This window comes from Ovis canadensis, chromosome 16 (genome assembly GCF_042477335.2).
Source record: "Ovis canadensis isolate MfBH-ARS-UI-01 breed Bighorn chromosome 16, ARS-UI_OviCan_v2, whole genome shotgun sequence".
Lineage (NCBI taxonomy): Eukaryota > Metazoa > Chordata > Mammalia > Artiodactyla > Bovidae > Ovis > Ovis canadensis.
This window is the reverse complement of record NC_091260.1, coordinates 37015022-37042938: the sequence shown is the minus strand read 5'-3', so window position 1 is coordinate 37042938 and position 27917 is coordinate 37015022. Positions and strand designations below refer to the sequence as shown.

General features: G+C 40.4%; 2 protein-coding genes across 3 annotated transcripts in view; one reads left to right on the top strand and one right to left on the bottom strand.

Moving 5' to 3' along the window:
• The window catches only part of CDC20B (cell division cycle 20B), a 71899-nt gene that overhangs the window by 34691 nt on the left and 9291 nt on the right, over positions 1-27917 (bottom strand). The window contains 3 exon segments of the mRNA XM_069556535.1: positions 358-451; positions 4538-4668; positions 7647-7866. Coding sequence (XP_069412636.1) covers positions 358-451; positions 4538-4668; positions 7647-7866 — 445 coding nt within the window.
• GPX8 (glutathione peroxidase 8 (putative)) lies at positions 21733-26815 on the top strand. 2 transcript variants are annotated; one of them, XM_069556531.1, is made up of 3 exons: positions 21733-22218; positions 22830-23091; positions 26227-26815. In XM_069556531.1, exons 1-3 carry the CDS (start codon positions 22015-22017, stop codon positions 26388-26390), a joined length of 630 nt encoding a protein of 209 aa, XP_069412632.1. In that variant the 5' UTR covers positions 21733-22014; the 3' UTR covers positions 26391-26815. The 2 variants fall into 2 exon arrangements, with proteins under 2 accessions (XP_069412632.1, XP_069412633.1); XM_069556532.1 differs by lacking the exon at positions 22830-23091 and having other exon boundaries at positions 21974-22218.

The window sequence follows — 27917 nt, the reverse complement described above, 5'->3', positions numbered from 1 at the left end:
TACAAATAGACAGAGAAGTGAATGAAACAGGAGAACTAAGTTCTGACTATGCTAGAAAGTTGTAATTTAGTCTAAAATTATAAAAAATTAAATTTATAGTTTACAAATATTATTTAGAAACTAGATGTAAATACCAGGGGGCATAGCTGGCAGAGCTAAGGTGGTTGCCTCTAGGAAGTGGGAGATAGGGGTCAGGATAGTTAAGACAGAGGATTATGAGAATTATCCAAACTTTATAATTATGCTGATTTTTGTTCTAATGTAAAAATAATATATTTTAAGATAAGGGAAAAATGAAGGATGCAGGGAGAGAGGAGGGTGGGAAAGCAGGACAGATGGGAAATCTTTGGCCCACACCTTTCCAAGTGCATTGGGATCCCTCACAGAACTGCATGCTCCCATTAACCTGCTGAGCCACGTTCTGGGTTGAAAATAGCTGGTTTAAGGATTTCTGAAAACAAACACAAAGAGAATACATTTGTGAGAAAACATTTGTGTACGTCTCAGGTGTATTACATGGTGTAGAAGTAAAACTGATAATTCACTGGAAAGTTTAAAGACTACGCATTGTCAAAACCAACACTTCAATAGTTCCCATTATTTATTAAATAACCACCATGTAATGAACACAGTACTGAACATTTTACTAATATATTATTTCTTTTTTTAATTAGTTTTTATTTACTTGTAATTGCTTTATGGGCTTCCCTGGTGTCACAGTGGTAAAGAATTTGCCTGCCAGTTCAGGAGATGCAAGAGACACACATTTGATCCCTGGGTAAGAAAGATCCCTTGGGGAAGGAAATGGCAACCCACTCCAGTATTCTTGCTTGGGGAATTTCATGGACAGAGGAGCCTGGTGGGCTACAGTCCATAGTATCGCAAAGAGTCGGACATGACTGAGAGACTAAACAACAACAAAATAGCTTTATAATGTTGTATTAGTTTCTTTGGGGGAGGAGGAATTAAACTAGTTTTTTTTTTTAATTTTTTATTTTTACTTTATTTTACTTTATAATACTGTATCGGTTTTGCCATACATTGACATGAATCTGCCATGGGTGTACATGAGTTCCCAATCTTGAACCCCCCTCCCACCTCCCTCCCCATATCATCTCTCTGGATCATCCCCATGCACCAGCCCCAAGCATCCTGTATCCTGTATTGAACATAGACTGGTGATTCGTTTCTTACATGATAGTATACATGTTTCAATGCCATTCTCCCAAATCATCCCACCCTCTCCCTTTCCCTCAGAGTCCAAAAGTCCGTTCTATACATCTGTGTCTCTTTTGCTGTCTTGCATACGGGGTTATCATTACCATATTTCTAAATTCCATACATATGTGTTAGTATATGTATTGGTGTTTTTCTTTCTGGCTTACTTCACTCTGTATAATCAGCTCCAGTTTCATCCACCTCATTAGAACTGATTCAAATGTATTCTTTTTAACAGCTGAGTAATACTCCATTGTGTATATGTACCACAGCTTTGTTATTCATTCATCTGCTGATGGACATCTAGATTGTTTCCATGTCCTGGCTACTATAAACAGTGCTATGATGAACACTGGGGTACACGTGTCTCTTTCAATTCTGGTTTCCTCGGTGTGTATGCCCAGCAGTGGGATTGCTGGGTCATAAGGCAATTCTATTTGCAATTTTTTAAGGAATCTCCACACTGTTCTCCATAGTGGCTGTACTAGTTTGCATTCCCACCAACAGTGTAAGAGGGTTCCCTTTTCGCCACACCCTCTCCAGCATTTATTGCTTGTAGACTTTTGGCTCACAGCCATTCTGACTGGTGTGAAATGGTGCCTCATTGTGGTCTTGATTTGCATTTCTCTGATAATGATAAACTAGTTATCTTAAAGGTCCTTTTCCACTAACTCCTTTTCCCATGAGAAATGGAAACATCAACTCACAGAGAGGTTAAGTCAATTGTCTAAATTTACATGAGCACAAAAATCAAGTTGCTATTTCTCTGGGCAAGTATACAATGAGCCCTCCTGACATTCTTATATCTGTGCGTGTGTGCTAAGTTGCTTCAGTCCTGTCCAACTCTATGCAACCCTATAGACTGCTGCCTGACAGGCTTCTCTGTCCATGGAGATTCTCCAGGCAAGAATTCTGGAGTAGGTTGCCGTGCCCTCCTCCCAGAGATCTTTCCAACCCAGGGATTAAACCTGTATCCTCACATCTGCCTGCATTGGCTGGTGAGTTCTTTACCATTAGAGTCAGCTGGGAAGCCCCTTTCTTACATCTAACTCTGATCAAAAACAAAGAGGTAAATTAGTAAAAGGGGGAAACAAAAGTACTTATTCTAGAAATATAATAGTGAAGAGTCAAAACAGAGAAGATTCTTTTTTTCTCCTTCTCAATGATACATTTAAACACTGGATCACTATAATTCAGACAGAAGTCTCTCCGCCAAGCATCACTTTGATATTTTGGCTTTCTTCCCAGATATTATGTCATATAATAGGCACTGCCAGTCAATGAATCATGGATGTTTAGGTATTCAAAGTAGAAAAATTAAATATACAGTAGAGTTTCACAACCGCAGAAATATGGGCAAATAATGCATTGTTGTGGTCTACCAGATACCTTCCCCCTGGCTTCTGATCCTCAAAACTATCTTCAGACATGTCAGATGCTCTGTGGGGAACAAAATCACCCCTGTTTGAGAAGCACTGGTATAAAATACCATTTTTAAATGCCCTGCTGGCCAGTAGCTCAGTGCCACTCTTCACGGATTCATTCTTCAGAATCCCGTAGAGACAACAAAGCTGACCCAGGCATTTCCCAGATAGTGTGCTTGCGCTCCACGCACCCAGGGATACTCTTCACTGGGTGAGATCTCCTATTGCTTTAATGAGCAACGTGGCATACAGCTGGCTGGGTATGAGAATTCTGAACATCTCCATAGCTAGTCAGTTCTCACATGGAAATACCCGCTGGATGATCTCTGAGGACCACAGGAAGACACCTGTTCACCGCCAAGGTGAAAGACCTCGCTTTACATCTGCACTGTTTTTGCTGCTATTGGACTCCCAACTAGTCATGACAATAAATGCTCTACATAAAGTAGTGAAACAGCTTCCATTATCCACTGCCCAGGTTCTCCAGTGAAACTGGGATGATGTTCAGGCTGGATAACAATTGCTGTATTGATGGTAACTTGCCCGCACCATCGTGACCCCACCAACAGAGCCACCAACTTTGCTGCTCCCAGTTACCAGACAGCACAGGGGAAGGGAAGGGGAAGTCCTGGAAGTCAGGGCAGTAAAAGCTCCAGCCACCAGAAGAGGGTGGAAAGGACAGTGGTGCTAATGGCCTGGCCTGGGCGTGAGTTCAACAGCACACATAGTTCCCTCAGCGTAACTCCCTGGCCATCTTACCCTTACCCAGCAACAAGCAAGTAACGAGTGAAGTCACTCAGTCACGTCCGACTCTTTGCGACCCCATGGACTGTAGCCTGCCAGGCTCCTCCATCCATGGGATTTTCCAGGCAAGAATATTGGAGTGATTTGCCATTTCCTCTTCCAGGGCATCTTCCCGACCCACGGATCAAAGCCGGGTCTCCCACACTGCAAGCAGACTCTTTACCATCTGAGCCACCAGGGAAGCCCCACGCAGCAGCAAAGCACCTAGGAGAAGACTTGCTCTAATACAATTGTTTTCAACTGCATATAAGTTCAAATAATTAAACTTCACATTCACAATATTTTATTGTTCCTCCCGCAAAACACATATGCCAAACACAGGAAGCACACACCAAATGACCAACTTTGCCTAAATTGAGAATTTATGACATTCCTAGTTCAGTTTTCTAAATGAAACATTGATTCCTTCAGAGGCTCTTCACTGGATTCGATAAACCTAAAATCATGCTATTGATATTTAATGTGCCCAAAGGATTTAGGGTGTACTATGATATTAGAATCATAATCAATAAGATCTTTAAAATAATTAAGTTAACTTCATAGAGAAATTAAAAAAAAAAAAAACCACAGAGACTTAGGGGAAATTTTGAGAAAACCATCTTATAGAGGAGGAGTCAAACCAATCTGACGAAGGGCAGACCATATTACCACACACTTTCCAAAGAACTGGGAAAAGACTGCACAACAGAACTTTGCACAGAGAGGAAACATACATAGTATGCATTATTTTATTTTATTTTATTTTTTTTACCACACTGCTTGGCATGCAAAATCTTAGTTCCCAGACCAGGGATAAACCCACACCCCCTGCACTGGACCACTGGGGAAGTCCCTGTTTTTAATCTTTACCTTTTGGATGGTTAGTCTCATTTTCACTTTTTTGATTGATGCTAATTAAACATTTTTTTGTGTTAATTAACAACCCTGTTTCTTTTTGGAAGTGTCCTTCATACACTCATTTTTCCTATAAGGAACCCATCCTTTCCTTATTGATTTGTAAGAGCAGCTAAGCCAGCTCTTATCTCACGTTTGGGACTCAGCTGTTTGAACTTCTCAAGATGAGAAATCTTCGGTTTTCTCTCTTCACCCACCGGGTCTTTTGAAGCAACTTTATCCTTCTGGCCTCTGTCCACTGCATGAGGTGCCTTGCCAAACTGGAAAGCAGAGTTATTTGTTCCAGAACTTTCTTTGTTGGGGGTCTTCAGTGGTTCCTTGCAGGATCCTGCCAGAAAACATTTAGCTTTGAATTTGGTTTTTAAAATAATAGCTCAGTTGGTAAAGAATCTGCCTGCAATGCAGGAGACCTGGGTTCGATTCCTGGGTTGGGAAAATGCCCTGAAGAAGGAAATGGCAACCTACTCCAGTATTCTTGCCTGGAGAATCCCATGGATAGAGGAGCCTGGCAGGCTACATAGAGTCCATGGGGTCCCAAGAGTTGGACACAACTTAGAGACTAAACCACCACCATAATCTCTTAAACCTTTGGTGGGAGGTCAGTCCTTGGCATGTACAGAACAAAATGTGAACATGTAGGCCCTCATCTCTCCAAAGCCTTAGGTGGGGTGGGGTGGAGGGGCAGCGCAGGGTCGAGGGTACTGGGTTCATGAGTGAACACTGGGTGAGAAATTCCCTTGGTGGCCTCAGAACCAGGAGGAAATGTCAAGATTAAAGACCTGACTTCAAATGCAGCAGCAGCAGCAACAGAAACACTATAACTCTGCGTAGAAAGAACACATTTGCGCATTTGAAGAATGGATACAAACAGTTCAAAGTTTAAAATGATGGTGAGAAGAGCAGCTGGTTTGCTCAGGTGGTGAACATCCTGCCAGGAAGTCACTATGGGATGCCTGCCTTTCAGTCACTGATGTTCACTACGTGATTATAGCAAAACACTTCACCTCTCCCTCTTCCTGGCGCACAAAGATATAAAACTAGTTTGAGATGACTTCAGTAAAATACTTCCAAAGGTACTGTCATGGAAGAGCCAGTGTTGTTTACCTTGTTATTATCCATGTCTATTCTCTTCTCAAGACTAAGAAAGCCCTTTACCAGACTTTTAACTGCAATGAAAACCTTGACAAGTCATCTTCTTAAGTTAAATATCTGCTATATCACTTGTTCATCAGAGGAACCAAGGGACAAATGGATTAAGTATTTTGGCCTTTTGCCATGTGACAATCTCTTCTTATTTGGACAAACATGTGCTGGATAAGCTGTCACTGATGTTCCTAGAGCCCAACCCCTCAAGTTCTGGGCTATCCAAAAATCTAAGAGAAAGGAAGAATCCAAAATCTAATTTTAACTTTGTAGAAATGTTCTGCAAAGTTTTAGATCTTACTCTTTGTCCTGCAAAATTATGCATGCCTGTTTTGTGATATTTGTAGACAAGTAAAGAGGAGAAGCAACAGTTAGAACTGGACATGGAACAGACTGGTTCCAAATAGGAAAAGGAGTACATCAAGACTGTATATTGTCACCCTGCTTGTTTAACTTATATGCAGAGTACATCATGAAAAACGCTGGGTTGGAGGAAGCACAAGTTGGAATCGAAATTGCTGGGAGAAATATCAAGAACCTCAGATATGCAAATGACACCACCCTTATGGCAGAAAGTGAAGAAGAACTAAAGAGTCTCTTCATGGAATTGAAAGCAGAGAGTGAAAAAGTTGGCTTAAAGCTCAACATTCAGAAAGTGAAGATCATGGCATCCGGTCCCATCACTTCATGGCAAATAGATGGGGAAACAGTGGGAATAGTGGCTGACTTTAGTTTTCTGGGCTCCAAAATCACTGCAGATGGTGAAATTAAAAGACGCTGACTCCTTGGAAGGAAAGTTATGACCAACCTAGAGAGCATATGAAAAAGCAGAGACATTACTTTGTCAACAAAGGTCCATCTAGTCAAGGCTATGGTTTTTCCAGTGGTCATGTATGGTTGTGAGAGTTGGAATATAAAGAAAGCTGAGCACCGAAGAATTGCTGCTTTTGAACTGTGGTATTGGAGAAGAGTCTTGAGAGTCCCTTGGACTGCAAGGAGATCCAACCAGTCCATCCTAAAGATCAGTCCTGGGTGTTCATTGGTAGGACTGATATTGAAGCTGAAACTCCAATACTTTGGCCACCTCATGCGAAGAGCTGACTCATTTGAAAAGACCCTGATGCTGGGAGGGATTGGGGGCAGGAGGAGAAGGGGACCACAGAGGATGAGATGGTTGGATGGCATCACCAACTCAATGGACATGGGTTTGGGTGAACTCTGGGAGTTGGTGATGGACAGGGAGGCCTGGCGTGCTGCGGTTCATGGGATCGCAAAGAGTAGGACACGACTGAGCGACTGAACTGAAACTGAACTGAAAGAGGAGAAGAAGCAGGCTCTCTGAACCTCAAATGAGAAAGAAAATGTTGCAGTTGAATGCTAGTACTGACAATCATCCCAGTTATCAACAAAGAGTTCACATCCAGCAGCCTAAGGAATCCTGGACCTCTCAGATTTTGTCCACAAAAGCAAATGAACCTCTCTACAAACATCCCTTTTAGGATGGGGAGGGTCCTCAGTGTTCACCTTTCTGGAACAAAAAGAAAGAAATCCCACATGCAAAACATCAAAAAAACAATGTTTCTGACTAATATGCAGTATAAACTTAAATAGAAAATAAAAGACTTTATTATAAAATTATTTTGTCTGATTATCTCTTAGAATTCTAAATTTCTCATGCAATGCCTTATTTGAAAATAACTAATTAATTAAGGATCTATGAAAGAAAAGGGAGCCACTTTAGTCAGAATCCTCTGAAACAGCATTAAAACCACCTCTCAATTTAAAATATCTTTCAGAAGACAGCCATTAGGATGACCTTCCTCCAACCCTGTATCTCCTATTGCTTCAGCCAACTATTTTCAGTATTGGTACTTACTATTACATGAGAATTTCATTGATTTAAAAAAGATTTGGGCTCCTTCCAATCTGCAGGACTATGGTGCCTCATTGTGTCTAATGTCATATTTAAAATACAACATACTTTCTTTTGGTTTTGTTTCAGCCCTCCCCTTCCCCTGCCCCCTTGGAAATTTCTTATTCAAAAGGAGAAAAACAGAAAGCAGTTGACTAAATACACTAGGTATTTCTGTAAGACAGATTCTCTCAGAAATATATCTTTTTTTAAGATTTCAAAACTGGCTTGTGGCATTTCTATTACCTCACCTGGAGTTAAGGTCTCTTTCTCAGGAGTCATCTCCAGCACAGTTTCTGGGAGGTCAGTAGTTGAACGCTCTTCCCCAAAGGAAGGGGCTGCCACATCCCCACCTTGGCTCTGCCGCCATCTTGCGGTAATCGGGCTACTGGCAACAGGAACTTCAGCTGATAGTCTCTTTGCCAAGTGGCTGGTGAAGTTAGAGTATGTAGTGTTAACTACATTAAATACCTATTTAATAACAAAAAGATCCATGATTTACAGTACCCTCAATGATACAATCATTAAGATTCCTTAAAGAGAATTATAAACAACTCATCTAGTACAATACAAAATGTATACATTGATACATATACATGAAATTTTTAATTTTTGTGACCTGGGAAAATGTTATTTTACATATGCATATAAAATAAACATATGATTACATATTTTAACATACACACATACTCAGAGCCTCTTCTGAGGGTCTCAAGACACACCAAAGCAATTGAGGGAATGATTATGCTTATGTTTATTACTATTACATACAAATATAAAATATGAAGTTGAATAACACTATATACTGAGCATATAAGATGCTTACATAAAATCATAAAATTTCATAAAATCTGAAAATAAACAGCAATTTTCTAGTCCAATCCATTTCACAGATAGGAAAAATGAGGCCTAACTTGCACAACGTCTGTCCATCCTTTCTGAGAAACAACAGGAGTTTGGTAGTTATAGATCCTTTAGAGGTGAGCCATGCCCTGGAGCTATGTGGAATTAAAATGAAAATGAATTATTTTTTAACAAAATGACAGGCATATTAAGTTGTGCCCGCTAAGTTGTTTCAGTCATGTCTAACTCTTTGCAACCCTATTGACTATAGGCCCCCAGGTTCCCCTGTCCATGGGATTTTCCAGGCAAGAATACTGAAATAGGTTGCCATGCCCCCTCCAGGGGATTTTCCTGACTCAGGATGGAACCTGTGTCTCAAGTCTCTTGCACTGGCAGGCAGGTTCTTTACCACTAAAGCCACCTGGGGAGCCCCATGTTAGGTTAATATGCTGTGCTTAGTTGCTCAGTCATGTCCAACTCTTTGTGACTCCATGGACTGTAGCACACCAGGCTCCTTTATCCATGGGGATTCTCCAAGAAAGAATACTGGAGTGGGTTGCCATGCCCTCCTCCAGGGGATCTTCCCAACTCAGGGATTGAACCCAGGTCTCTTGCACTGCAGGCAGATTCTTACTGTCTGAGCCACCAGGGAACCCAAGAATCCTGGAGTGGATAGCCTTCTCCAGGGGATCTTCCCGACTCAGGTATTGAACCGGGATCTCCTGCATTGCAGGTGTATTCTTTATCAGCTGAGCTAAAAAGGAAGCCCATATTAGGTTAATATCCTTCTATAAAGAGCTCTTACAGAAATGTAGAAACATTTGCCATCCCATGGGAAAATTAACATGAGCCATAAAAAGGCAGCTCACAAAAGAGATATAAATGCTCCCAAAATATTCAAGCTCATTTGTAATCAAAAAATGCAAATTTAAAACAATAATGAGACGTTAGCAATTGTTAAAAATGACATTTCCTAATGTTGAAGGTTCTAGAAACAAGCACTGGCATGCAGTACTGGTGGAGTGTCAATTAGTATTTGGAAAGGACAATTTGGCAGTGTGTGTTAAAAGCCCTTTATAATGTGTCTAACTTCTACTAACCTAGCAATGTCACCTCGAAGAATTCAAGGAAGAAACCAAAGATTGCAGCATCTATTGAGTGCTTACCACATACAAACCCATGTGTTAAGAGCTTTATGCACATTCACATATAATCCTCAGAAAGACTTGGTGAAGCAAATCTGTTATTCATTCCCATCTTACCAATGATGAAACTAAGGTTCAGAAGTTAAGTGAATTGCCTAAGACCACACAGTGAGTAAATGGAGATGCTATACCCTAACCTTCTCTGTCTGGCTCCACAGTCCACACTTTCAGTTGAGAACACGAGGATGTGAACTGCAGTATATAAGGGAAAAAGATGAGGGCTCAGTGCTCACCACGGGAGAACTGATCAGGTAAACTGTGGCATCCATAGAAAGGAATACTCTGCAATCATTAGAAGTGATGACACACATTAGGGAAATGCAAATCAAAACCACAGTGAAGCACCACTTCACACTCACTACTATAATCAATAAATGTATCTATCTATAACTGTTGGTGAGTATGTAGAGAAATTAGAATCTTTATACATTCCTTATGGGATTGCGAAACAGTACAGCTGCTGTGGAAAAAGTTTGGCAGTTCCTCAAAAAGCTAAACCTAGAATCACCATATGACCAGCATTCCACTCCTAGGTATATACCCAAAAGAAATGAAAACAGGTACTCAAATACCGATGTGCGGATGTTCATAGTAGTGTTACCAACTCCGAGCTCACTCTGCTCGCTGCCAAACGGCAGGCCAATGAATCTGAGAGACGAGATGTTGAGGAAAGGAAGAGACTTTAATCAGGGAGCCAGCAGACCAAGAAGATGACAAGCTAGCACCTCAAAATAACCATCTTATCGTGTTCTGGAAGCCAGGTTCTTTTATAGATCAGAGATGGGGGGAGGTGAGGAAGCAAAGTAAAAAAGCCGTTAATCTTGCAAACATCTCCTAGAATGGCAAGCCTCAGGCAAGGGATGTGTTCATTTCTCCCTTCCTGCCACCGGCAGGTGGACAGGGTTCTGAACAAAGGCACATGTTAGTTTAACAGGCAGGCAGAGGGGCAGGATTCTGAGGCAAACCATTCTGTACAGTATAATAATAAATGGGCAGGGAAGCCTGGCGTGTTGCAAAGTCAGACACGACTAGCAACTGAACTGAACTGAATAACAGCAAAAGCGAAAAAAAGCATCATGGGGTCAGAACTGGCTTCCTCCCTGCACCACTGTACTATTCATAACTGCCAGAAGGTTGAAATGGATAAACAAATTGAGGGCAGAAGTATGTGTGCAATGGAATACATACATATTCCTATATAACAACATATATACATATGAATATTACTCATATAAAAAGAAAGAAGTACTCATAAAATGCTACAATGTGGATAAACCTTGAAAATACTCCAAGTGAAAAAAGCCAGAAACATATTGTATGATTCCGTGTATGTGAAATATCCAAAATAGGTAAACTCCACAGAAACAGAACACAAATCAGTAGTTTCCATGTGTTGGGGGAAGGAGGAAATGGGGAGAAACTGCCTAATGGTTATGGAGTCTTCTTTTTTCTTTTTTTGAGTCATCTTTTGTGATGATGAAATTATTTTGGAAGAAGATAGAGGTGGCGGTTGTACAACACTGTGAATGTACTAAAGGCCACTGAATTTTTCGTCTGAAAATGTTTATTTTTATGTTTTTATATTTTATGATTTCACTTCAATTTAAAAATCTCTCAAGTAGAATAACATTCAATAAAACATGAAAATGCTTACACTCTACTAACAAGTAAAAAAAGGACACTATACAAGAGTATTCCAATATGGTCCCACTTCTTATTTATAAAAGAAAGATAGGAAGAAAGAAAATACGCGAGAACATTTAAGGCAGGGAATATTGGTTTTGTTTGCTTTTTTTAGTGAGTATGTGTGAAAGTGATCGTCCTTCCCAACCGCAGACAGGCAGTCGCTTCATCAGGCAAGAATTCTCTCCCCAAGGCATCAAAAGGACACCTTCCCTAGAAAAAAGAGAAGTCAGGAGCCTGAGGTCTCCGCTGCTGTGAACAGTGTCTATGAACAGTGTCGCTTGGGGTTGATTTTTTTGCCTTTCAATTGTTCTACCCTTGTAATTGTTTTTGAGTAGGAACAGGAAAGCTGAAAAGCAGGAAGGAGAGAGCCCGGGAAACATAAATCAGGCGTCTCCCGCTCAGAAGTCTAGACAAGGGGGCAACAGGGAAGGAACTGGCAGGAGCAGACCCCCAGGGAGAAATGTGGCCCACTCAGATTTTCCTCTTCCTACTTCTGGGGTACTGTCCTCCAAGGAAACCACAGAATCAACTCAACGACTGGAGAGGTTCAGCCGCAGGCACAAGGAGACTGGGTGGTGGGAATCTCTCTCGACTGTAAGGCTCATGTCTCAGCCGAGAAAGACAAGGGGCTTCCCCCGCAGCTCAGTGGTCAAGAATCCTCCAGCCAATGCAGGAGACACGGCCAGATCTCTGCTCCAGGAAGATCCCACATACCGCAAAGCAACTAAACCCAGGCACCACAACTACTGAGCCTGTGCTCTAGAACCTGGGGCGAGCCGCAACTGCTGGAGCCCACTCGCCGTAGAGTCCATGCTCTGAAACAAGAGAAGGCACTACAGTGAGAAGTCCGCACAGGGCAACTAGAGAGCAGCCCCTGCTCGCTGTAACTGGAGAAAAGCCCATGTAGCGGTGAAGACCCACCATAGCCAAAAGTGAATAATTAAATATTTTAAAAAAAAAAAAAAGAAGAAGAAGAAGAAGAAGAAAGTCAGAGGGGCACGTTGTCCCTGCTTTAACAGAAATTGAGACTTTGTCATCAATTTCCCTATTTCTTAAAGTCTTCAAATGATTCAAAAATTTTCAAATGCCATGGGAAAGCAAGCCTGTGGGCCCCGTTCAGGCTGTGGGTTAGGTCTGCAACTTCTGCAAACACCAGCCAAGCCACCCTCTCCCTTCTTGGTGGCAAGAAAGAGAGCAGCCACCATATTTGAAGATTAACTTGGGCCAAACATGATGCTCTTGATCCAAGGTTTTCTTGGAGCTCCAATTTAAATATATAAAAATAAAATAATCCTGAGTTTAGAAGAGGGAAAATAAAGAAGAATATGAGTATGTCCAATTGAATATGAATTGAATATATGTCATATGAATATGAAAAGAATATGTCAGCTAAGAAAAATGATTAAGCAGTTTCACACTGACATTGAGACTGAGCCATGTTTCTCTGACTGTTACTCTCACCATACAGTGTCCCCATCTGGGATGCTTTTCAACTGTTCTCTCCCAGAGCAAATTCTAGCCTTGTAGCTGGGATCAGCCGGAACCCCTTCCCGAAAGTGTTGATTCGGTAGACTAAGAGATCCCTCACCAAAATGGATGGGCACCATCCAATCCGCCAGGGGCCCAAATAGAGCAAAAAGACAAAGGAAGGGCAAACTCTCTTGCTTCTTGAACTGAGATGTCCATCTTTTCCTGCCCTCAGATATCAGAGCTCCTGGTTCTTAGACCTTCAGACTCCTTGACTTATATCAGCAATTCCCTAGTTCTCAGGCCTTTGGACTTGCACCGAATCATACCACTTTCCTGGTTCTCCAGCTTGCAGATGGCAAGGTTGTGGGGTTTAGCTCCCATAACCTCACGAACTTCTGTCTATATCTCTATTGGTGTCTGTGTCTATGTTAATGTCTATGTCTATGTCTATGTCATATATCCTGTTGATTCTGTTTTTGCAGAGAATCCTGATACAACAGTGGCCCCCTAAGATATGCAGGTCCTAATCCCTAGAACCTCTGAATGTTCCCTCCTATGACAGAGGTTTTGCAGATGTGTTTATCAAGGTCAGGACCTTGGGATGGGGAGATCATCTCGGATTATGTGGGTTACCCCTCCCTCTAGAAGGAGGCAGAGGGAGACTTGACCACACACAGAGGAGGAGAAGGCAATGCGACCACAGAGGCAGAGGCTGGAGCATTGCTCAACCAAGAAATGCTGGCTCACCAGAAACTGGAAGAGGCAAGGAACAGCTCCTCCCCTAGTGCCTCTGGAAGAAGCAAGGCCCTGCTGACTCCTTGGCTTCTGCCAGCAAAACTGACTTTGGACCTCTAGCTTCCATAACTGTCAGAGAACACATGTGTGCTGTTTTAAGCCACAGAATTTTTGGTAATTTATTACATCAGTCATTAGAAACTAATACTTAGCACTCCTTATGCTTCCATGGCTCACTGTGTGTGCTTCCAATAGAGCCAATTATGAATAATAACAGCATTCATTGAGTGCTCAGTATGTGCCAAGCACTGAGATAAAAGCATTAGAGGATTTTTCTTTAAAACCTCATCACAATGCCATGAGATAGGTACAACTGGTTCCCCCATTCTCCAGAGTTGGGAAGTGAAGGTTAACAGGCTTGAACAAGATAACTTGGGCAAAGACACAGTGCTGACAAGTAGGAGATGCCGGATTCAGGCCACCGCAATTGTAGGCAGCGTGACAGCCCCTGCAGCATGCAGTGCACAGCCTCCTAACCGACCAGGGCAACTTGCAGTCCCAACTCACAAAGCCATTCAGGCCCTGTGCTTTTAACATCTCTGCTCACACTGTAGTCTCAGTGTTTGTGTCGCTCCCCTAAAGTTAGTCGCTCAGTCATGTCCAACTCTTTGCAAATCCATGGGGTGTAGCCCACCAGGCTCTTCTGTCTATGGGATTTTCCAGGCGGGAATACAGGAGTGGGTTGCCATGCCCTTCTCCAGGGGATCTTCCCAACCCAGGGATCGAACCCAGGTCTCCTATACTGGAGAGAGAGTCTACCATCTGAACCACCAGGGAAGCTCAGATGGTAAAGAATGGGATTCGTGCCCTTAGAAAAGAGGCCCCACAGAGCTGTCCAGCCACTTCCACCATGGGAGGGCACAAGAAGAATGCAGCCCAGCAGACAGCCTTCAGCTGGCCACACTGGGACCCTGACCTCAGACTTCCAGCCTCCAAAACTGAGAAATAAAATCCTATTGTTTATAAGCTGTCCAGTCTGTGGTGTTTCGTTACAGCAGCCCACACAGACTAAGACGGCTCATATTTCACTTTCCTGATTATTGTTATGTCCTCCTACTATATCAGCAGTTCCTAAAGACCAGAGACTCTGTCTTTTCTCTTACCAGCCTCAGATTACAGGATATTTATTGGCATCTAGGAGTGCATGAACAAATGAATGAATCTCTTTCCTCTGAGGCAATTAATCCTGAAAAGGCACAAGGGATTTAAGAAACAATCTAGAGGCAGGGAAATATGCTATCTTCTTTCTTTCTTTTCCATTAAGAATGATTTTCAAATTGGACAGCATATAATAAACATTTCTGCAGAAACTGGAGAGTGAGATAAATTAAGCAGTAAGTACTCATCTGAGCAATTTAAATAAGTTCAATCACTGGGACCAGATAAATGAAACCTCAGAACACTGGCAACACTTCCAGAATGGACACTGATTAGTGATCTATGATGACAAATGAGAAAATGCCCCCCCCAAATTTAGGTAGACAGATGTTTTTCATGGTTTTCCAATAGGAGGAATAAGTCACTAGAAATAAGTAGCTTGCAGACAGCAGTCCAGAAGGCACAAGTCTTATTGAATCCATGTGAGCCTGAATGAATCCCCCTGCAATATACTACAGGGGGGTTGTCCCTGGCCTAACACTGTTCAATTTGTTATTAGTGGTTTGAATGGGAATTTATCAAAATTATTTTTCCCAAGTTGAGAAGAAAGTTAAAATATTAAAAATATAAAGCCTGGGACAAAGACCAAAGTCAGCAAAATTCCATTCAATAAGAATATGTGAAAAACCTTCCCATTTAGATTGTTTTCACTGCACAGGCCTAACGTGGGAAAGAACTGATAAGAAATAAAAATGACAGGCAGTATTAAACAACCACCTCCAGAATATGAGACAACAGTATAACGCCATTACTTTGCTTAAGTAGTACAATTTTAGCTCTTATTAAGGAAAAAACAGTGTCCAGGAAAAAAGCAAGCAAAATCTGATTATCTCTGCACAAGTCGGAACTCATCTGGAGAACTGCAGCCAGTCTTAGAACCATTCTTTTAAAAGGAGATGGACAAGCCGGGATTCAAAACTTGATTTTATTTGGAGGAAAGAGACCACAATAATAGGAGATCAGGGAAAACACAGTAACAGAGCGACACATGAATGGGGTGAAGGCACCTGGGGTATCTAGTCCAGAGGAAAGGGGGCCCAAACAGAGCTGTATTCTTCATTTTTTATCAGTTGTGCCACACAGCTGGTGGGGTCTTAGTTTCCCCCACCAGGATTCGAACCCACATCCCTGCATTGGAAAGTCCTGGAACTGTCTTCTTTAAAGGGAAGCAATTTATGAAATAAAAGCAAAAACGTATTTTTGTATTGCTCTCCTGTGACAAAACTAGGACCGACCCCGCAACACTAGGACTGATCCCCTGATGCATGGGAGGAGGCAGATGCGCATCCAACACAAATGACAGCTCAATCACTGGTAACATTTTGAATATATAGCTCTCAGGCAGCCCCTCCACGAAGGAAGGACATGTGGTTTTTAAGGGCACAGATGAAAACATTTTTTACGAGTTATATATTTTAATATGTGCTTTTTAATGTTTTAACTTTTTCAAAGTTGATAGAAAGTTTTCCCTTATGAAAATTAATCCAAGTAAAATAAATGACGATTTGAACAAAAAAAAAATTAAGTCATTAAAAAATGGTATGCAGACAAATAACTATAGCTTAAGAAACCCTGCTGCAGACTGTGGTATTTCATCTTCAATGTTTTTAAACTTTTGTTTCAGGATCTATCTCCTGCTAAGGAAATGCCTGTCGCATAGTTTTAAATGACTCAAGTATTTATTAATAGAGAGGAAGAGGAAGATAAGAAAAATAAGACAAAGAAGGGAAAAGGGATGAATGACTTGATAGTCCAAGCACATCAGTGTGGCTTGTTTACCTTTAGAGTTCACATCATTTTGACACTAAATCGGGAGGAATGCAGGGCACCAGGGCCAAAAAATAAATAGGATAGAGAGGTTAAAAATAAGGTCAGGAAGTAACGAAATGAAACAACTAGGAAAATAGAAACAAATACATATCTAGTGATAAATAATCTGACACACAAATATTCAGTGGGAGGGAAAAACTCAGACATCCCAAGGAAAGACATGCTGGTGATTTCAGGATCTTTCTAGAACCCAGTGGCAGAGACAAAAGTAACAAAGATGGCCCAACAGCTATCCAACATATCCCCAACCACCCTTTCTTAGCCTCTGAATGTCTGCCCCTACCACCACCCTCACCACCACAAGCCCAACACAGCAGTCCACAAGGCATTTCAAATTCAGGGCCTCAGTACTATTTCAGGTTAATCATGAAGACCAAAACGATTATCTTCTCCTTCTTTAACATCCAATGCCTCCTTGTCCTAGGGAGCAACACTACCCAAGCAAAGACTGTCAAGATGAGACATTCTTAATTCTGTCTTGCCAACACCTGCCACTAGGGGCTCCAGAGTGTCTTTAGCGTCTATGCCTTCCTTTCTAAGTCCCTGACCAAGGTTGCCTTCTTTAGTAAGTTATCCTCTCTGTTTGGCTTGTTGCTCTACAGACTCTGACCCCTTCCAGAACACTTCAGTACACATGGCCAAGGTTTCAGCCATTCTTCTCCACTCCCTCCCCTCTTCAAACCCTTACAGTGATTACTTATAAAACTAAATGTTTCCTCATGAATAAAACCCCTTCACCAGAGGGTAGTACTGTCGCATTCACCAGCAGTCTGACCTTTCACGTTTTCTCCTAAGTAAGCATATTTTGCATCCCAAAAAAAGGCAATGCCAAAGAATGCTCAAACTACCGCACAACTGCACTCATCTCACATGCTAGTAAAGTAATGCTCAAAATTCTCCAAGCCAGGCTTCAGCAGTACGTGAACCGTGAACTTCCAGATGTTCAAGCTGGTTTTAGAAAAGGCAGAGGAACCAGAGATCAAATTGCCAACATCTGCTGGATCATCGAAAAAGCAAGAGAGTTCCAGAAAAACATCTATTTCTGCTTCATTGAGTATGCCAAAGCCTTTGACTGTATGGATCACAATAAACTGTCAAAAATTCTGAAAGAGATGGGAATACCAGACCACCTGACCTGCCTCTTGAGAAACCTATATGCAAGTCAGGAAGCAACAGTTAGAACTGGACATGGAACAACAGACTGGTTCCAAATAGGAAAAGGAGTACATCAAGTCTGTATACTCTCACCCTGCTTATTTAACTTATATGCAGAGTACATCATGAGAAATGCTGGGCTGGATGAAGCACAAGCTGGAATCAAGATTGCCGGGAGAAATATCAATAACCTTAGATATGCAGATGACACCACCCTTATGGCAGAAAGTGAAGAGGAACTGAAGAGCCTCTTGATGAAAGTGAAAGAGGAGAGTGGAAAAGTTGACTTAAAGCTCAACATTCAGAAAACGAAGATCATGGCATCTGGTCCCATCACTTCGTGGGAAATAGATGGGGAAACAGTGGAAATAGTGTCATACTTTATTTTTCTGGGCTCCAAAATCACTACAGATGGTGACTGCAGCCATGAAATTAAAAGATGCTTACTCCTTGGAAGGAGAGTTATGACCAACATAGATAGCATATTGAAAAGCAGAGACATTACTTTGCCAACAAAGGTCCATCTAGTCCAGGCTATGGTTTTTCCAGTAGTCATGTATGGATGTGAGAGTTGGACTGTGAAGAAAGCTGAGTGCTGAAGAATTGATGCTTTTGAACTGTGGTGTTGGAGAAGACTCTTTAGAATTCCTTGGACTGCAAGGAGATCCAACCAGTCCATTCTAAAGGAGATCAGTCCTGGATGTTCATTGGAAGGACTAATGCTAAAGCTGAAACTCCAATACTGTGGCCACCTCATGTGAAGAGTTGACTCATTGGAAAAGACTTTGATACTGGGAGGGATTGGGGACAGGAGGAAAAGGGGATGACAGAGGATGAGATGTTTGGATGGCATCACCGACTCGATGGACGTGAGTTTGAGTGAACTCCGGGAGTTGGTGATAGACAGGGAGGCCTGGCGTGCTGCAATTCATGGGGTCACAAAGAGTCAGACACGACTGAGCAACTGAACTGAACTGAAGCATATTTTGTCTATTATAAGAAAAAGATAGTTTTTTTAATGTCTTTAAAATAATTTTGCTTATGAAGTTGAAAGTCCTAAATTCTAATTTTAGCTGTCCCTGTTACTAGTTCTATGATAATGAGGAGCTATTAACTTCTTCATATTTCAAAAAATTATTACATAAGGTCTATAAAGATCTTTATATAACACATGATTCCCTTTAACATAACTATGTACATACTTATGTATTAAATACAAAAAATTGCTCTCTACAAATGTGATTAGAATCATGTGTAGTATACAGCTCTTACAAACGTGAGTCATTTCTTTAGCACTTGGTTATTTGCTTCCTTGTAATCATTCCCTAATTGTTTCATGTGTTTTATGTCCAAACTTGATTCCATACTTGTGTAAAGCTGCCTGCATCATTTACACTTTATGGAATTTTCTACTTTGCCTGAGTTGATTAATTAACTGAATCAACTGCTTTAGCCCATTCTTAACCAAATAGCCTCCTTTAACCTTGACCTTCAACCTCATCAATCTCTTCTCCCCCTTTTGGAAGCTTTCCTAGATCTTCTGAAAGAGTGTTGGTAGGTTTTCTAACATATGATCCTCTATGAAGAGAAATCTTAAATGTGGATTTATCTATAATCTGAAGATGGTCTCAGTATGGATAGAACATGTAAGCAATGATGACAGATCCCCAGAAAGCTAAGAGATGATGAAATCAAATATATACAGAGAAAGACTCTGCCAAATGAAAAAAGGAGAAATTTTTGAGATCCAGAATCTGTGTTCACCTCTGTCTAGGGTGGAAATTTTCCAAACTGTTGTCTTGAATGTTTGGTTAATGGGCCTGTATGAATACTTATATATCATAAATATATATCTATATATGTATATATCATGTTCCCAAGCCTTAAGAATCATAAAATTAACAAACCTACTCTGATCTGATTTTGTCCATGACAAGAGACTTATCTAAGCTTTCAAAGCCGTTTCCATATAGAGTGAATTTTCTGGTCAAACTAACATAAAACATCAGGTCTGCACAATTGTTATATTTCTGGTTGTAAAAACTACCATGGTGGCTTCTACAGCAATTTCTTGCAAGTTCATATAGCATAATATTGGCCTTCTCAAGCCCTTTCGGCTCCGGATCACTCAATGGGAGATTCTCAGAAAACAATGGACTAGAAGCTATCATAAAGATTTTATTAAAATTACATCACCCTTTGGGGCCCTGGCTGGGAGATGGTCAGTCAACATCCTTTCCAGAGTTCTCCCTCGGTCCCCTGTCTCAAAGCACAGTTATAATGGGATGGATTTACATGATTCAAATTATAGCAGGGTCTGTGAACTGAATTTTAAAACTATTTGCTTAAATAGTCTGAGGAGTTAACGTAGCTGCTGTAGACACAGAGACATGAAATACATTTAGTGTGGAAGATAAAGGGAAATGAAAGAAGCTTGTTGCTCTGTAAACCAGAAAAAGATTAAGGTCTAAAGTTTCTCAGACTTAAATGTGCTCTTGAGTCATGAGGGGATCTTGTAAAAACGCAGACCCTGATTCAAAACAGGCTGGGATGAAACTGAAATGTGGTGTTTCTAACAAGCATCCAGGTGATGGCAGTGCTACAAACAAGGACCAGAATTGGAGGAGGAAAACCAGAGAATTTAAGCTATAGATAGCAGTGTTCAGATGTAATATAAACACAGGGGCTTTATCTTTTTCAATGACTCTGCTAGAGAACACCAAAATAATATCACAGTTAAGTGATAGAATACATTTTGTGTACGTTTTTAGTTTTTACTAGAAATTTTATTTACAAGAGATTAGTTTTCTTTTGTATCCATTCTTACTAGGGCCCAAGAGTGGGAGTGAAGTGGTTTATGGTCTCTGAAGGTTTAGGTGCCTCAGCAGTGGGCGTTGCTCAGCTGCCTCCAAACACACACAGCGCAGAAGCAGGGCTAGCAGCCACTTTAGCATTTCCTCTAAATCTCCAGAGATCTAACAGCAATGGCAAGGGACTCTCACAAGCTTCTCAAATCATTCCATGCACTTTCCTAGCACTTTCTGCAAATTCACCACAACATCAACAGTCAGGCCCTGGTGGAACAAAGCAACTTCATTCAAAACTTGCTATGTGTCCTAAACAGTGCATTTTTTTAAATGGCTAAAGGAACCACGGCTTTCGGGATATGCAGACTTCAATTCCCTTTCCATATTTGCTCCTAAAATTTTCAACAAAGTTAGGCTTCCCATAGAAGGTGGCAGCCACAGAAAAAAATGAAGACAAAAGATGAAACAACTAGATGACACACCCAAGTAGAAAGGTGGGGGCAGGGGGTTATGGGGAGCAGTGTTTTGTATAGAAATATCTTCCCTGGTAGCTCAGTTGGTTAAGAATCTGCCTGCAATGAGGAGACCACCAGCAATGCTCAAGACCTGGCTTTGATCCCTGGGTTAGGAAGATCCCCTGGAGAAGGAAGTGGCAACCCACTCCAGTATTCTTGCCTGAAAAATTCCATGGACAGAGGAGCCTGGTGGGCTACAGTCCATGGGGTCACAAGAGTCAGGCATGACTTAGCAACTAAATCACCACCACCACCACCATCTTATTTAATTGCTAAAAGTCCTGTGTTACTATAGAGTTAGGTTTTTCCCCATCTAGAGTTTGCAGCCCATTGGTGAACCTTGAAATCATTTTGAAATCAAAAGCAGGCTGTTTTAAAAACACAATAGACCAGGATGTGCTGCAGTTCAAAGGGGAAACCTCATTTAATAAAACTTCTCGGTTACACCTGTCTGTGTATGTACTGAGTTATACCATAAAGTGTATTTCTTACTATGCACCATTACCAAAAATTTGAAAACTCACTGAACTACAGTTTGTTTTATGATAGAGGAGGGTTTTTTAAAGACGTCATTGTTTTTCATCTGTTTATTTTTACTATATTCACCTGGCTCTGCCTTAGCTGGATGAGGTCGGAGCAAGTAGCCTTTTCGGATATTTCACTGCCTTTTCCACTATAAATTCCTTGAAGTTACAGTATGCTTAAGCCATATGACTTTATATACATATAAATATCAAATTCCTACTGATTAGGTGACATACTAATAGACCAATTTAATTGCCACTCTGAGTTACTAGGTATTATACACCCAATCTGCCACATTCAGCCAACTGCTGGAAGCACTTTACAGCTTTTAAGATACAAGGGCACCATCTTCTGGTGAAATATTTTCTTTGTTGGGCAGATATGAAAGAGCTACCAAAAATGTCATTTTTCGAGCAAAAATTACAACTGACATACTATATACATTGATATTTTTAGAGCTTTGTACTTCATTTAGGAATTGGCTCCATCTCTGAAAAGGAGCTTTCTATTCCCCAGCAGTGACAGGAGCTAGTCTGTCCTTCCTGACTTTCCGTTAAGCGGAGCTGGTTTCAAGTTTCAGCTCCTCCTTGAATTCCAGCTTGCTGAGACTTTCCTCTAGAATCATCCAAAATGGAGCCTCTCACAGCCTACCCTTTGAGATGTTCAGGGCCCAAAGCAAAGGCATTTGCAGTCTTGCTGTCTATGATTCTGTGCACAGTAATGCTATTCCTCCTACAACTCAAATTCCTAAAACCTAAAATCAACAGCTTTTATACTTTTGAAGTGAAAGATGCAAATGGAAGAGCGGTTTCTCTGGAAAAGTTTAAAGGCAAAGTAAGTTGCACCTTCTGATTTTTCTGTTGTTTGTCCATGTTCTCTGCTTATTGTCATAACAGTCTATTTTTTACTGTTATATGTTCATGTTATAATTTAGTCCTCAGAGAAATTGGTATATCACTTTAGCCATCAGTGCTCTCATAGTTTCTATGCTAATTGATAACTGATTATCTTGACTATTTGCTTTAAGACGTTTTAAGTGCTGGATTAATACTTTAAATCATTTAGGAAATTCTAATAGTAATGTGATTATGGAGTATGCCATATAATGTGAATATGAAAGTATTAACTCCACAATCTAACAGCATTAAAAAGCACTCTATCAATAATCATATTTTATCTTTTATTTAAAAAAAAACTTTCATGAGTACCTAGGGCTTTATTAATGGTTGTGATCTTTCAGAGTTTTAACTCAGGCATTCGGGTTATGATTTTCAGTAGAACTGGGGACATCTACTGTATCGAATAAATTTCATAAAAATATGAAATAATCATCTATCAAAGGTTGTATTCCTCCAAAATAGTTTAGGGTTTTAACTACTTGCAGAATTTTTTTTAATATTTTATTTGCTTCACTTTCCGGTTGGATTTTTTTCTTTTTCCGGGAGGTTGCACTAGTTGTAAACGTGGCTAGTGACTGCCAACTCACAGACAGAAATTACTTAGCACTGCAGGAACTGCACAAAGAGTTTGGACCATTCCACTTCAGCGTCTTGGCTTTTCCATGCAATCAGTTTGGAGAATCGGAGCCCCGCCCGAGCAAGGAAGTAGTATCTTTTGCAAGAAATAACTTCGGAGTAACATTCCCCATCTTCCACAAGATTAAGATTCTAGGATCCGAAGCAGAACCTGCATTTAGATTTCTTGTTGGTAAATATCTACCTTGCCTCACCAATTTAATGTTTTTAGTTGCTTTCATTTTTAAAACAAATGCACCAGGACCATACTTTCCTATTTCATTTTAAATGTTTTAGTGGGAAAGTTTTATAAAACTATCAAAGAACTAGATTCTCATCCTCTGTAACTTTCTAGAAGTTATGTTTTCCTAAAATCAATGTTTTAACTTCTTGGATGGCAAAATAAATCTACTACAGTGTATTTTCCTTATTATTTTCCAAAAGAATGTACTTTAAGCTGGCTACACATCTCTTATCAATATTGCTGAGCATTACTAGTTAAACTAATCTTTCTGGTTAATTTTATGTTGCCTTATCTGAGATATTATCCTCACGGGTGAACATCTCCGTTTGCCAGGTGGTTTTTGGTAAAATTCAAAATAACACATCTTGATTTTTTTTGGAGGAGGGTAGTGTTAGGCTACCTCTGTAATTAAGCTAATTATGGAAGTCTATTTAAAGACTTTTTTCAGCATAAAGGGAGTGCAGTATTGTGACTAAGGGCTAAGCTTTAGCCCCAGCATACCTGGGTTGAAATCCCTGCTCTGTTACCTTTGCTGTGTGACTCCAAGCACATATCTTAACTTCTGTCTGTTTGCTCCTTTGTAAAATGACATCAATAGTATCTACCCCTTAAGATTGTTTGGAGGTTTAAATTGTTAATAGTAAAAATAAAGTACTTACTTACAGAGCTTCCACTGTGCCAGACCCTATTCTAAAGGACATTCAGCTCACGTCCTCTCATCTAACTTAGGTGGATGATTGCCTCAGTCATTTCCACTGCAGGTAATTTGAATTTTGCTAAAACCATGACCTTAGCCAGGCAATCAGTCTTCCAGTCCAACAAACCGGCTAATGATATTCTATAATATTTAAGTATGAAAGCAGAATCTTCCAAAAACACTGTATTCAAATTTCTAGGGACAGTCAGCATAATGCCTAACACCATCAATAACGACAAAAGTGAGGTCTTTATTCCTTTTATTTCCAGTATACACTGAGGTGAAGAAAAGCCACAGTATGTGCCTGTGTAGTCATCTGTCAATTATAAGAGCCAAATACTTGAGCACAATAGCTCCTAGGTTCTTCCCCTTTGTCACTAAAAAAGAAACTCCACTTACCCTGTGTAATCAAAAAGGTAACAATGATTTAAGGTTTCACTAAAGTTAGATGAAGCTCCAAAGACAAAGACTATGAAATGATGGCTAAATGAAAATTAGATCTTTTTAAATTGGCCAAAATAGATAGTAACTGATCATGTGATCACAAACAAGATGGCTCTGTACAGGTGTGCAGGTTGTTCACTGAACAGGAATAAGGGGTCACATGGGAGCTGAAACCCAGGCAAATGAAACATATGTGCCTAGGGACTGTTCCCACCTAGAAGGGTATCTTTTTCTAATTCACGCAAAGATACTGCCTAGAGAGAGCCCTGCTCTGATGAGTGTTATCTTTTAAAATACATTTTCCATTATAGAAAATGTCTATTTTTCAGAATGATTTTAAGAAGACTTTAACCAATAATATGATGCTCCTACCAAGTCAATGATGTTTGAGCTAGTCAGCAATACTCCTAATAATGAAATAATCAGTGTAAGTGCTTGGCACAGTATGCAAAGTATAGCACACAGAAGTAAACATTAGGCTACTTTTTATTTTTTTTAACCTATGTTCCCTTATTGGTTCTTTCCCCAGCATAAACAAAGGATCCCCCACCTTTAAAAACTCTAAGCAGTACGTTCCTTCTACCTACCTCATCACTAACATCTTTGAAAGAATAGTTAACATTTGGTTTCTCTTGCCTCCCTGTCTCTGCTTCCTTCTTAGATCACCGTGTTTGATCTCTCATTCCGACGACCCTCCTGAATCTAGTGGGTCTCAGTGTCTACGACTTCTACTCCAGCTCCTTCTCTTCCTTCCAGGTTCCTTTTTTCCATCCACCCTTACCTCTACTGATCCTCAGGATTCTGCCACATCCACCTGGGCTCTCCTTACTCTGTCCCCTTTCCCTGGGTGAGCTCTAGCTCCTAAGCTCCAAAGCCTCCTCTGATGGGGTGTCCCACATAACCTGAATCCCCTCATGTACAAAAATGAACTTGTCATTGTTCTCCTAATATCTACTTGCTTTGCCATGTCCCCTATTTTAAGAGCATGAGCTCTTCTAATAGAAAGGACTAACTAGATATCAGTCTGGACTCTACCTTCACTAGCTATGTGACCGTGAGTCTAGACCTCCATTTTTCTCATCTGCAAAATGGGGATAATAATAATAGCCAAGCTTTACAGGGTTGCTATACAGATTAAATGAGAGGATCCATTGAAAGCACTAAGCATACATTACTAGGCATATAATAATTATTTATATTTTTCTCATGAAGTGAAGTTGCTCAGTCATGTCCAACTCTTTGCAACTCCATGGACTGTATAGTCCATGGAATTCTCCAGGCAAGAATACTGGAGTGGGTAGCCTTTCCCTTCTCCAGGGGACCTTCCCAACCCAGGGATCAAACCCAGGTCTCTCACACTGCAAGGAGATTCTTCACCAGCTGAGACACAAGGGAAGCCTTTTTTTTTTTTTCATACTAGTCAATAATAACGCACACAAATCCTGTATGATATAAATAGAAAAAAGTTCTACGTTTCTTACCTAAATTAAGATTATCAAAAGGATGTCTACAGTTATTTAGCATTCCTTACTATGTAATACACAACAATATCAAAAACATAAACTTACTACGAAAAGTAGTCCATACATTCATGTTACCAAAGACCATAAAGCGTCACTTTATCTTAAAAAAAAATGTTAAGCAACTGAAAGTTTCAGCTAGTGACAAGGTAAATTTTTTAGTGGTTCAGATCAACAAATCTAGTTTTATTTCATTTCATGATTCTAGTTCAGTACAATCTTCAGTGAAGTCACCAAGTATATAGACATCTAATTACACAGAATTTGAGTTTGGGTGTTTTGCTTTTTGTTTAATTCAGTTTTTGCAGTGATGACAATTCTAGAACTTGATTCTAAAGTTGTAATTTATTCAAATACTAATAGAAATGAAAATCTTGACAAAGAATAAAATTTTACTCATGAAAATATATTCTGATATTTTAGATTCTTCAAAGAAGGAACCAAGGTGGAATTTTTGGAAATATCTGGTCAACCCTGAAGGTCAAGTTGTAAAGTCCTGGAGGCCAGAGGAACCCATTGAAGTCATCAGGCCTGAGATAGCAGCTCTGATTAGACAAATGATTATAAAAAAGAAAGAGGATCTATGAAAATGCCATTGAACCATTATACGGCAATAGAATACAAAATGTCTCCATGAGGGTTTGATCCCCTTTTAAATTAACTCTGACAATTAAATATGGCACTGAAGGATAACTTTCCTTTTATGTTATCTTGTGAGTGGTAATGAATGTCCACAGTACAGATGTTACCTAAAGCAAAAATAAACAGCAGCCAATGACTCTAAATGAAATATATTAAATACTTCATCCAACCACACTAAATAATTCAGAATACCAATGTGCTTCAATATCCTATTATTTCACTTGACATTTTCTAGGATTGTACTTGATGGAAATGTCAATACACTAGACCACTGTTTGAATTCAAGATACCGTGTGACATTTCCAGAGTAACTGTAAATGATATTTTTATGTAATAAAAGGCAAAATAAACATTGAAAATGTGAAATATACATAGATTCTAATCATTATGTATTTTTGTTTCACGTACAGAATTTTGTTAAGTACAGGGTCATGGTATGTTTTACCATATCCAGCCAGATCAATGTCATTTAGTCACTTGGTCATGTCTGACTCTTTGCTACCCCATGGACTGTAGCCCACCAGGCTTCTATGTCCATGGGATTTTCCAGGCAAGAATACTGGAGTGGGTTGCCATTTCCTTCTCCAATCCAGCCAGATCAGTTCAGTTCAGTTCAGTCATTCAGTTGTGTCCAACTCTTTGCGACCCCATGGACTGCAGCACACCAGGCCTCCCTGTCCATCACCAATTCCCAGAGTTTACTCAAACTCATGTCCATTGAGTCAGTGTTGCCATCCAACCATCTCATCCTGTGTCGTCCCCTTCTCCTCCCACCTTCAATCTTTCCCAGCATCAGGGTCTTTTCAAATGAGTCAGTTCTTCATTCACATTAGGTGGACAAAGTATTGGAGTTTGAGCCTCAGCATCAGCCCTTCCAATGAATATTCAGGACTGATTTCCTTTAGGATGAACTGCTTGGATCTCCTTGCAGTCCAAGGAATTCTCAAGAGTCTTCTCCAACACCACAATTAAAAAGCATCAATTCTTCAGTGCTCAGCTTTCTTTATAGTCCAACTCTCACATCCATACATGACCACTAGAAAAACCATAGCTTTAACTAGATGGACTTTGTTGGCAAAGTAATATCTCCACTTTTTAATATGCTGTCTAAGTTGGTCAGAACTTTTCTTCTAAGGAGCAAGCGTCTTTTAATTTCATGGCTGCAATCACCATCTGCAGTGATTTTGGAGCCCAGAAAAATAAAGTCTGACACTGTTTCCACTGTTTATCCATCTATTTCCCATGAAGTGATAGGACCAGATGCCATGATCTTAATTTTCCGAATGTTGAGTTTTAAGCCAGGTTTTTCACTCTCCTCTTTCACTTTCATCAAGAGGCTCTTTAGTTCTTCTTCACTTTCTGCCATAAGGGTGGTGTCATCTGCATGTCTGAGGTTATTGACATTTCTCCCGCCAATCTTGATTCCAGCTTGTGCTTCTTCCAGCCCAGCGTTTCTCATGATGTACTCTGCA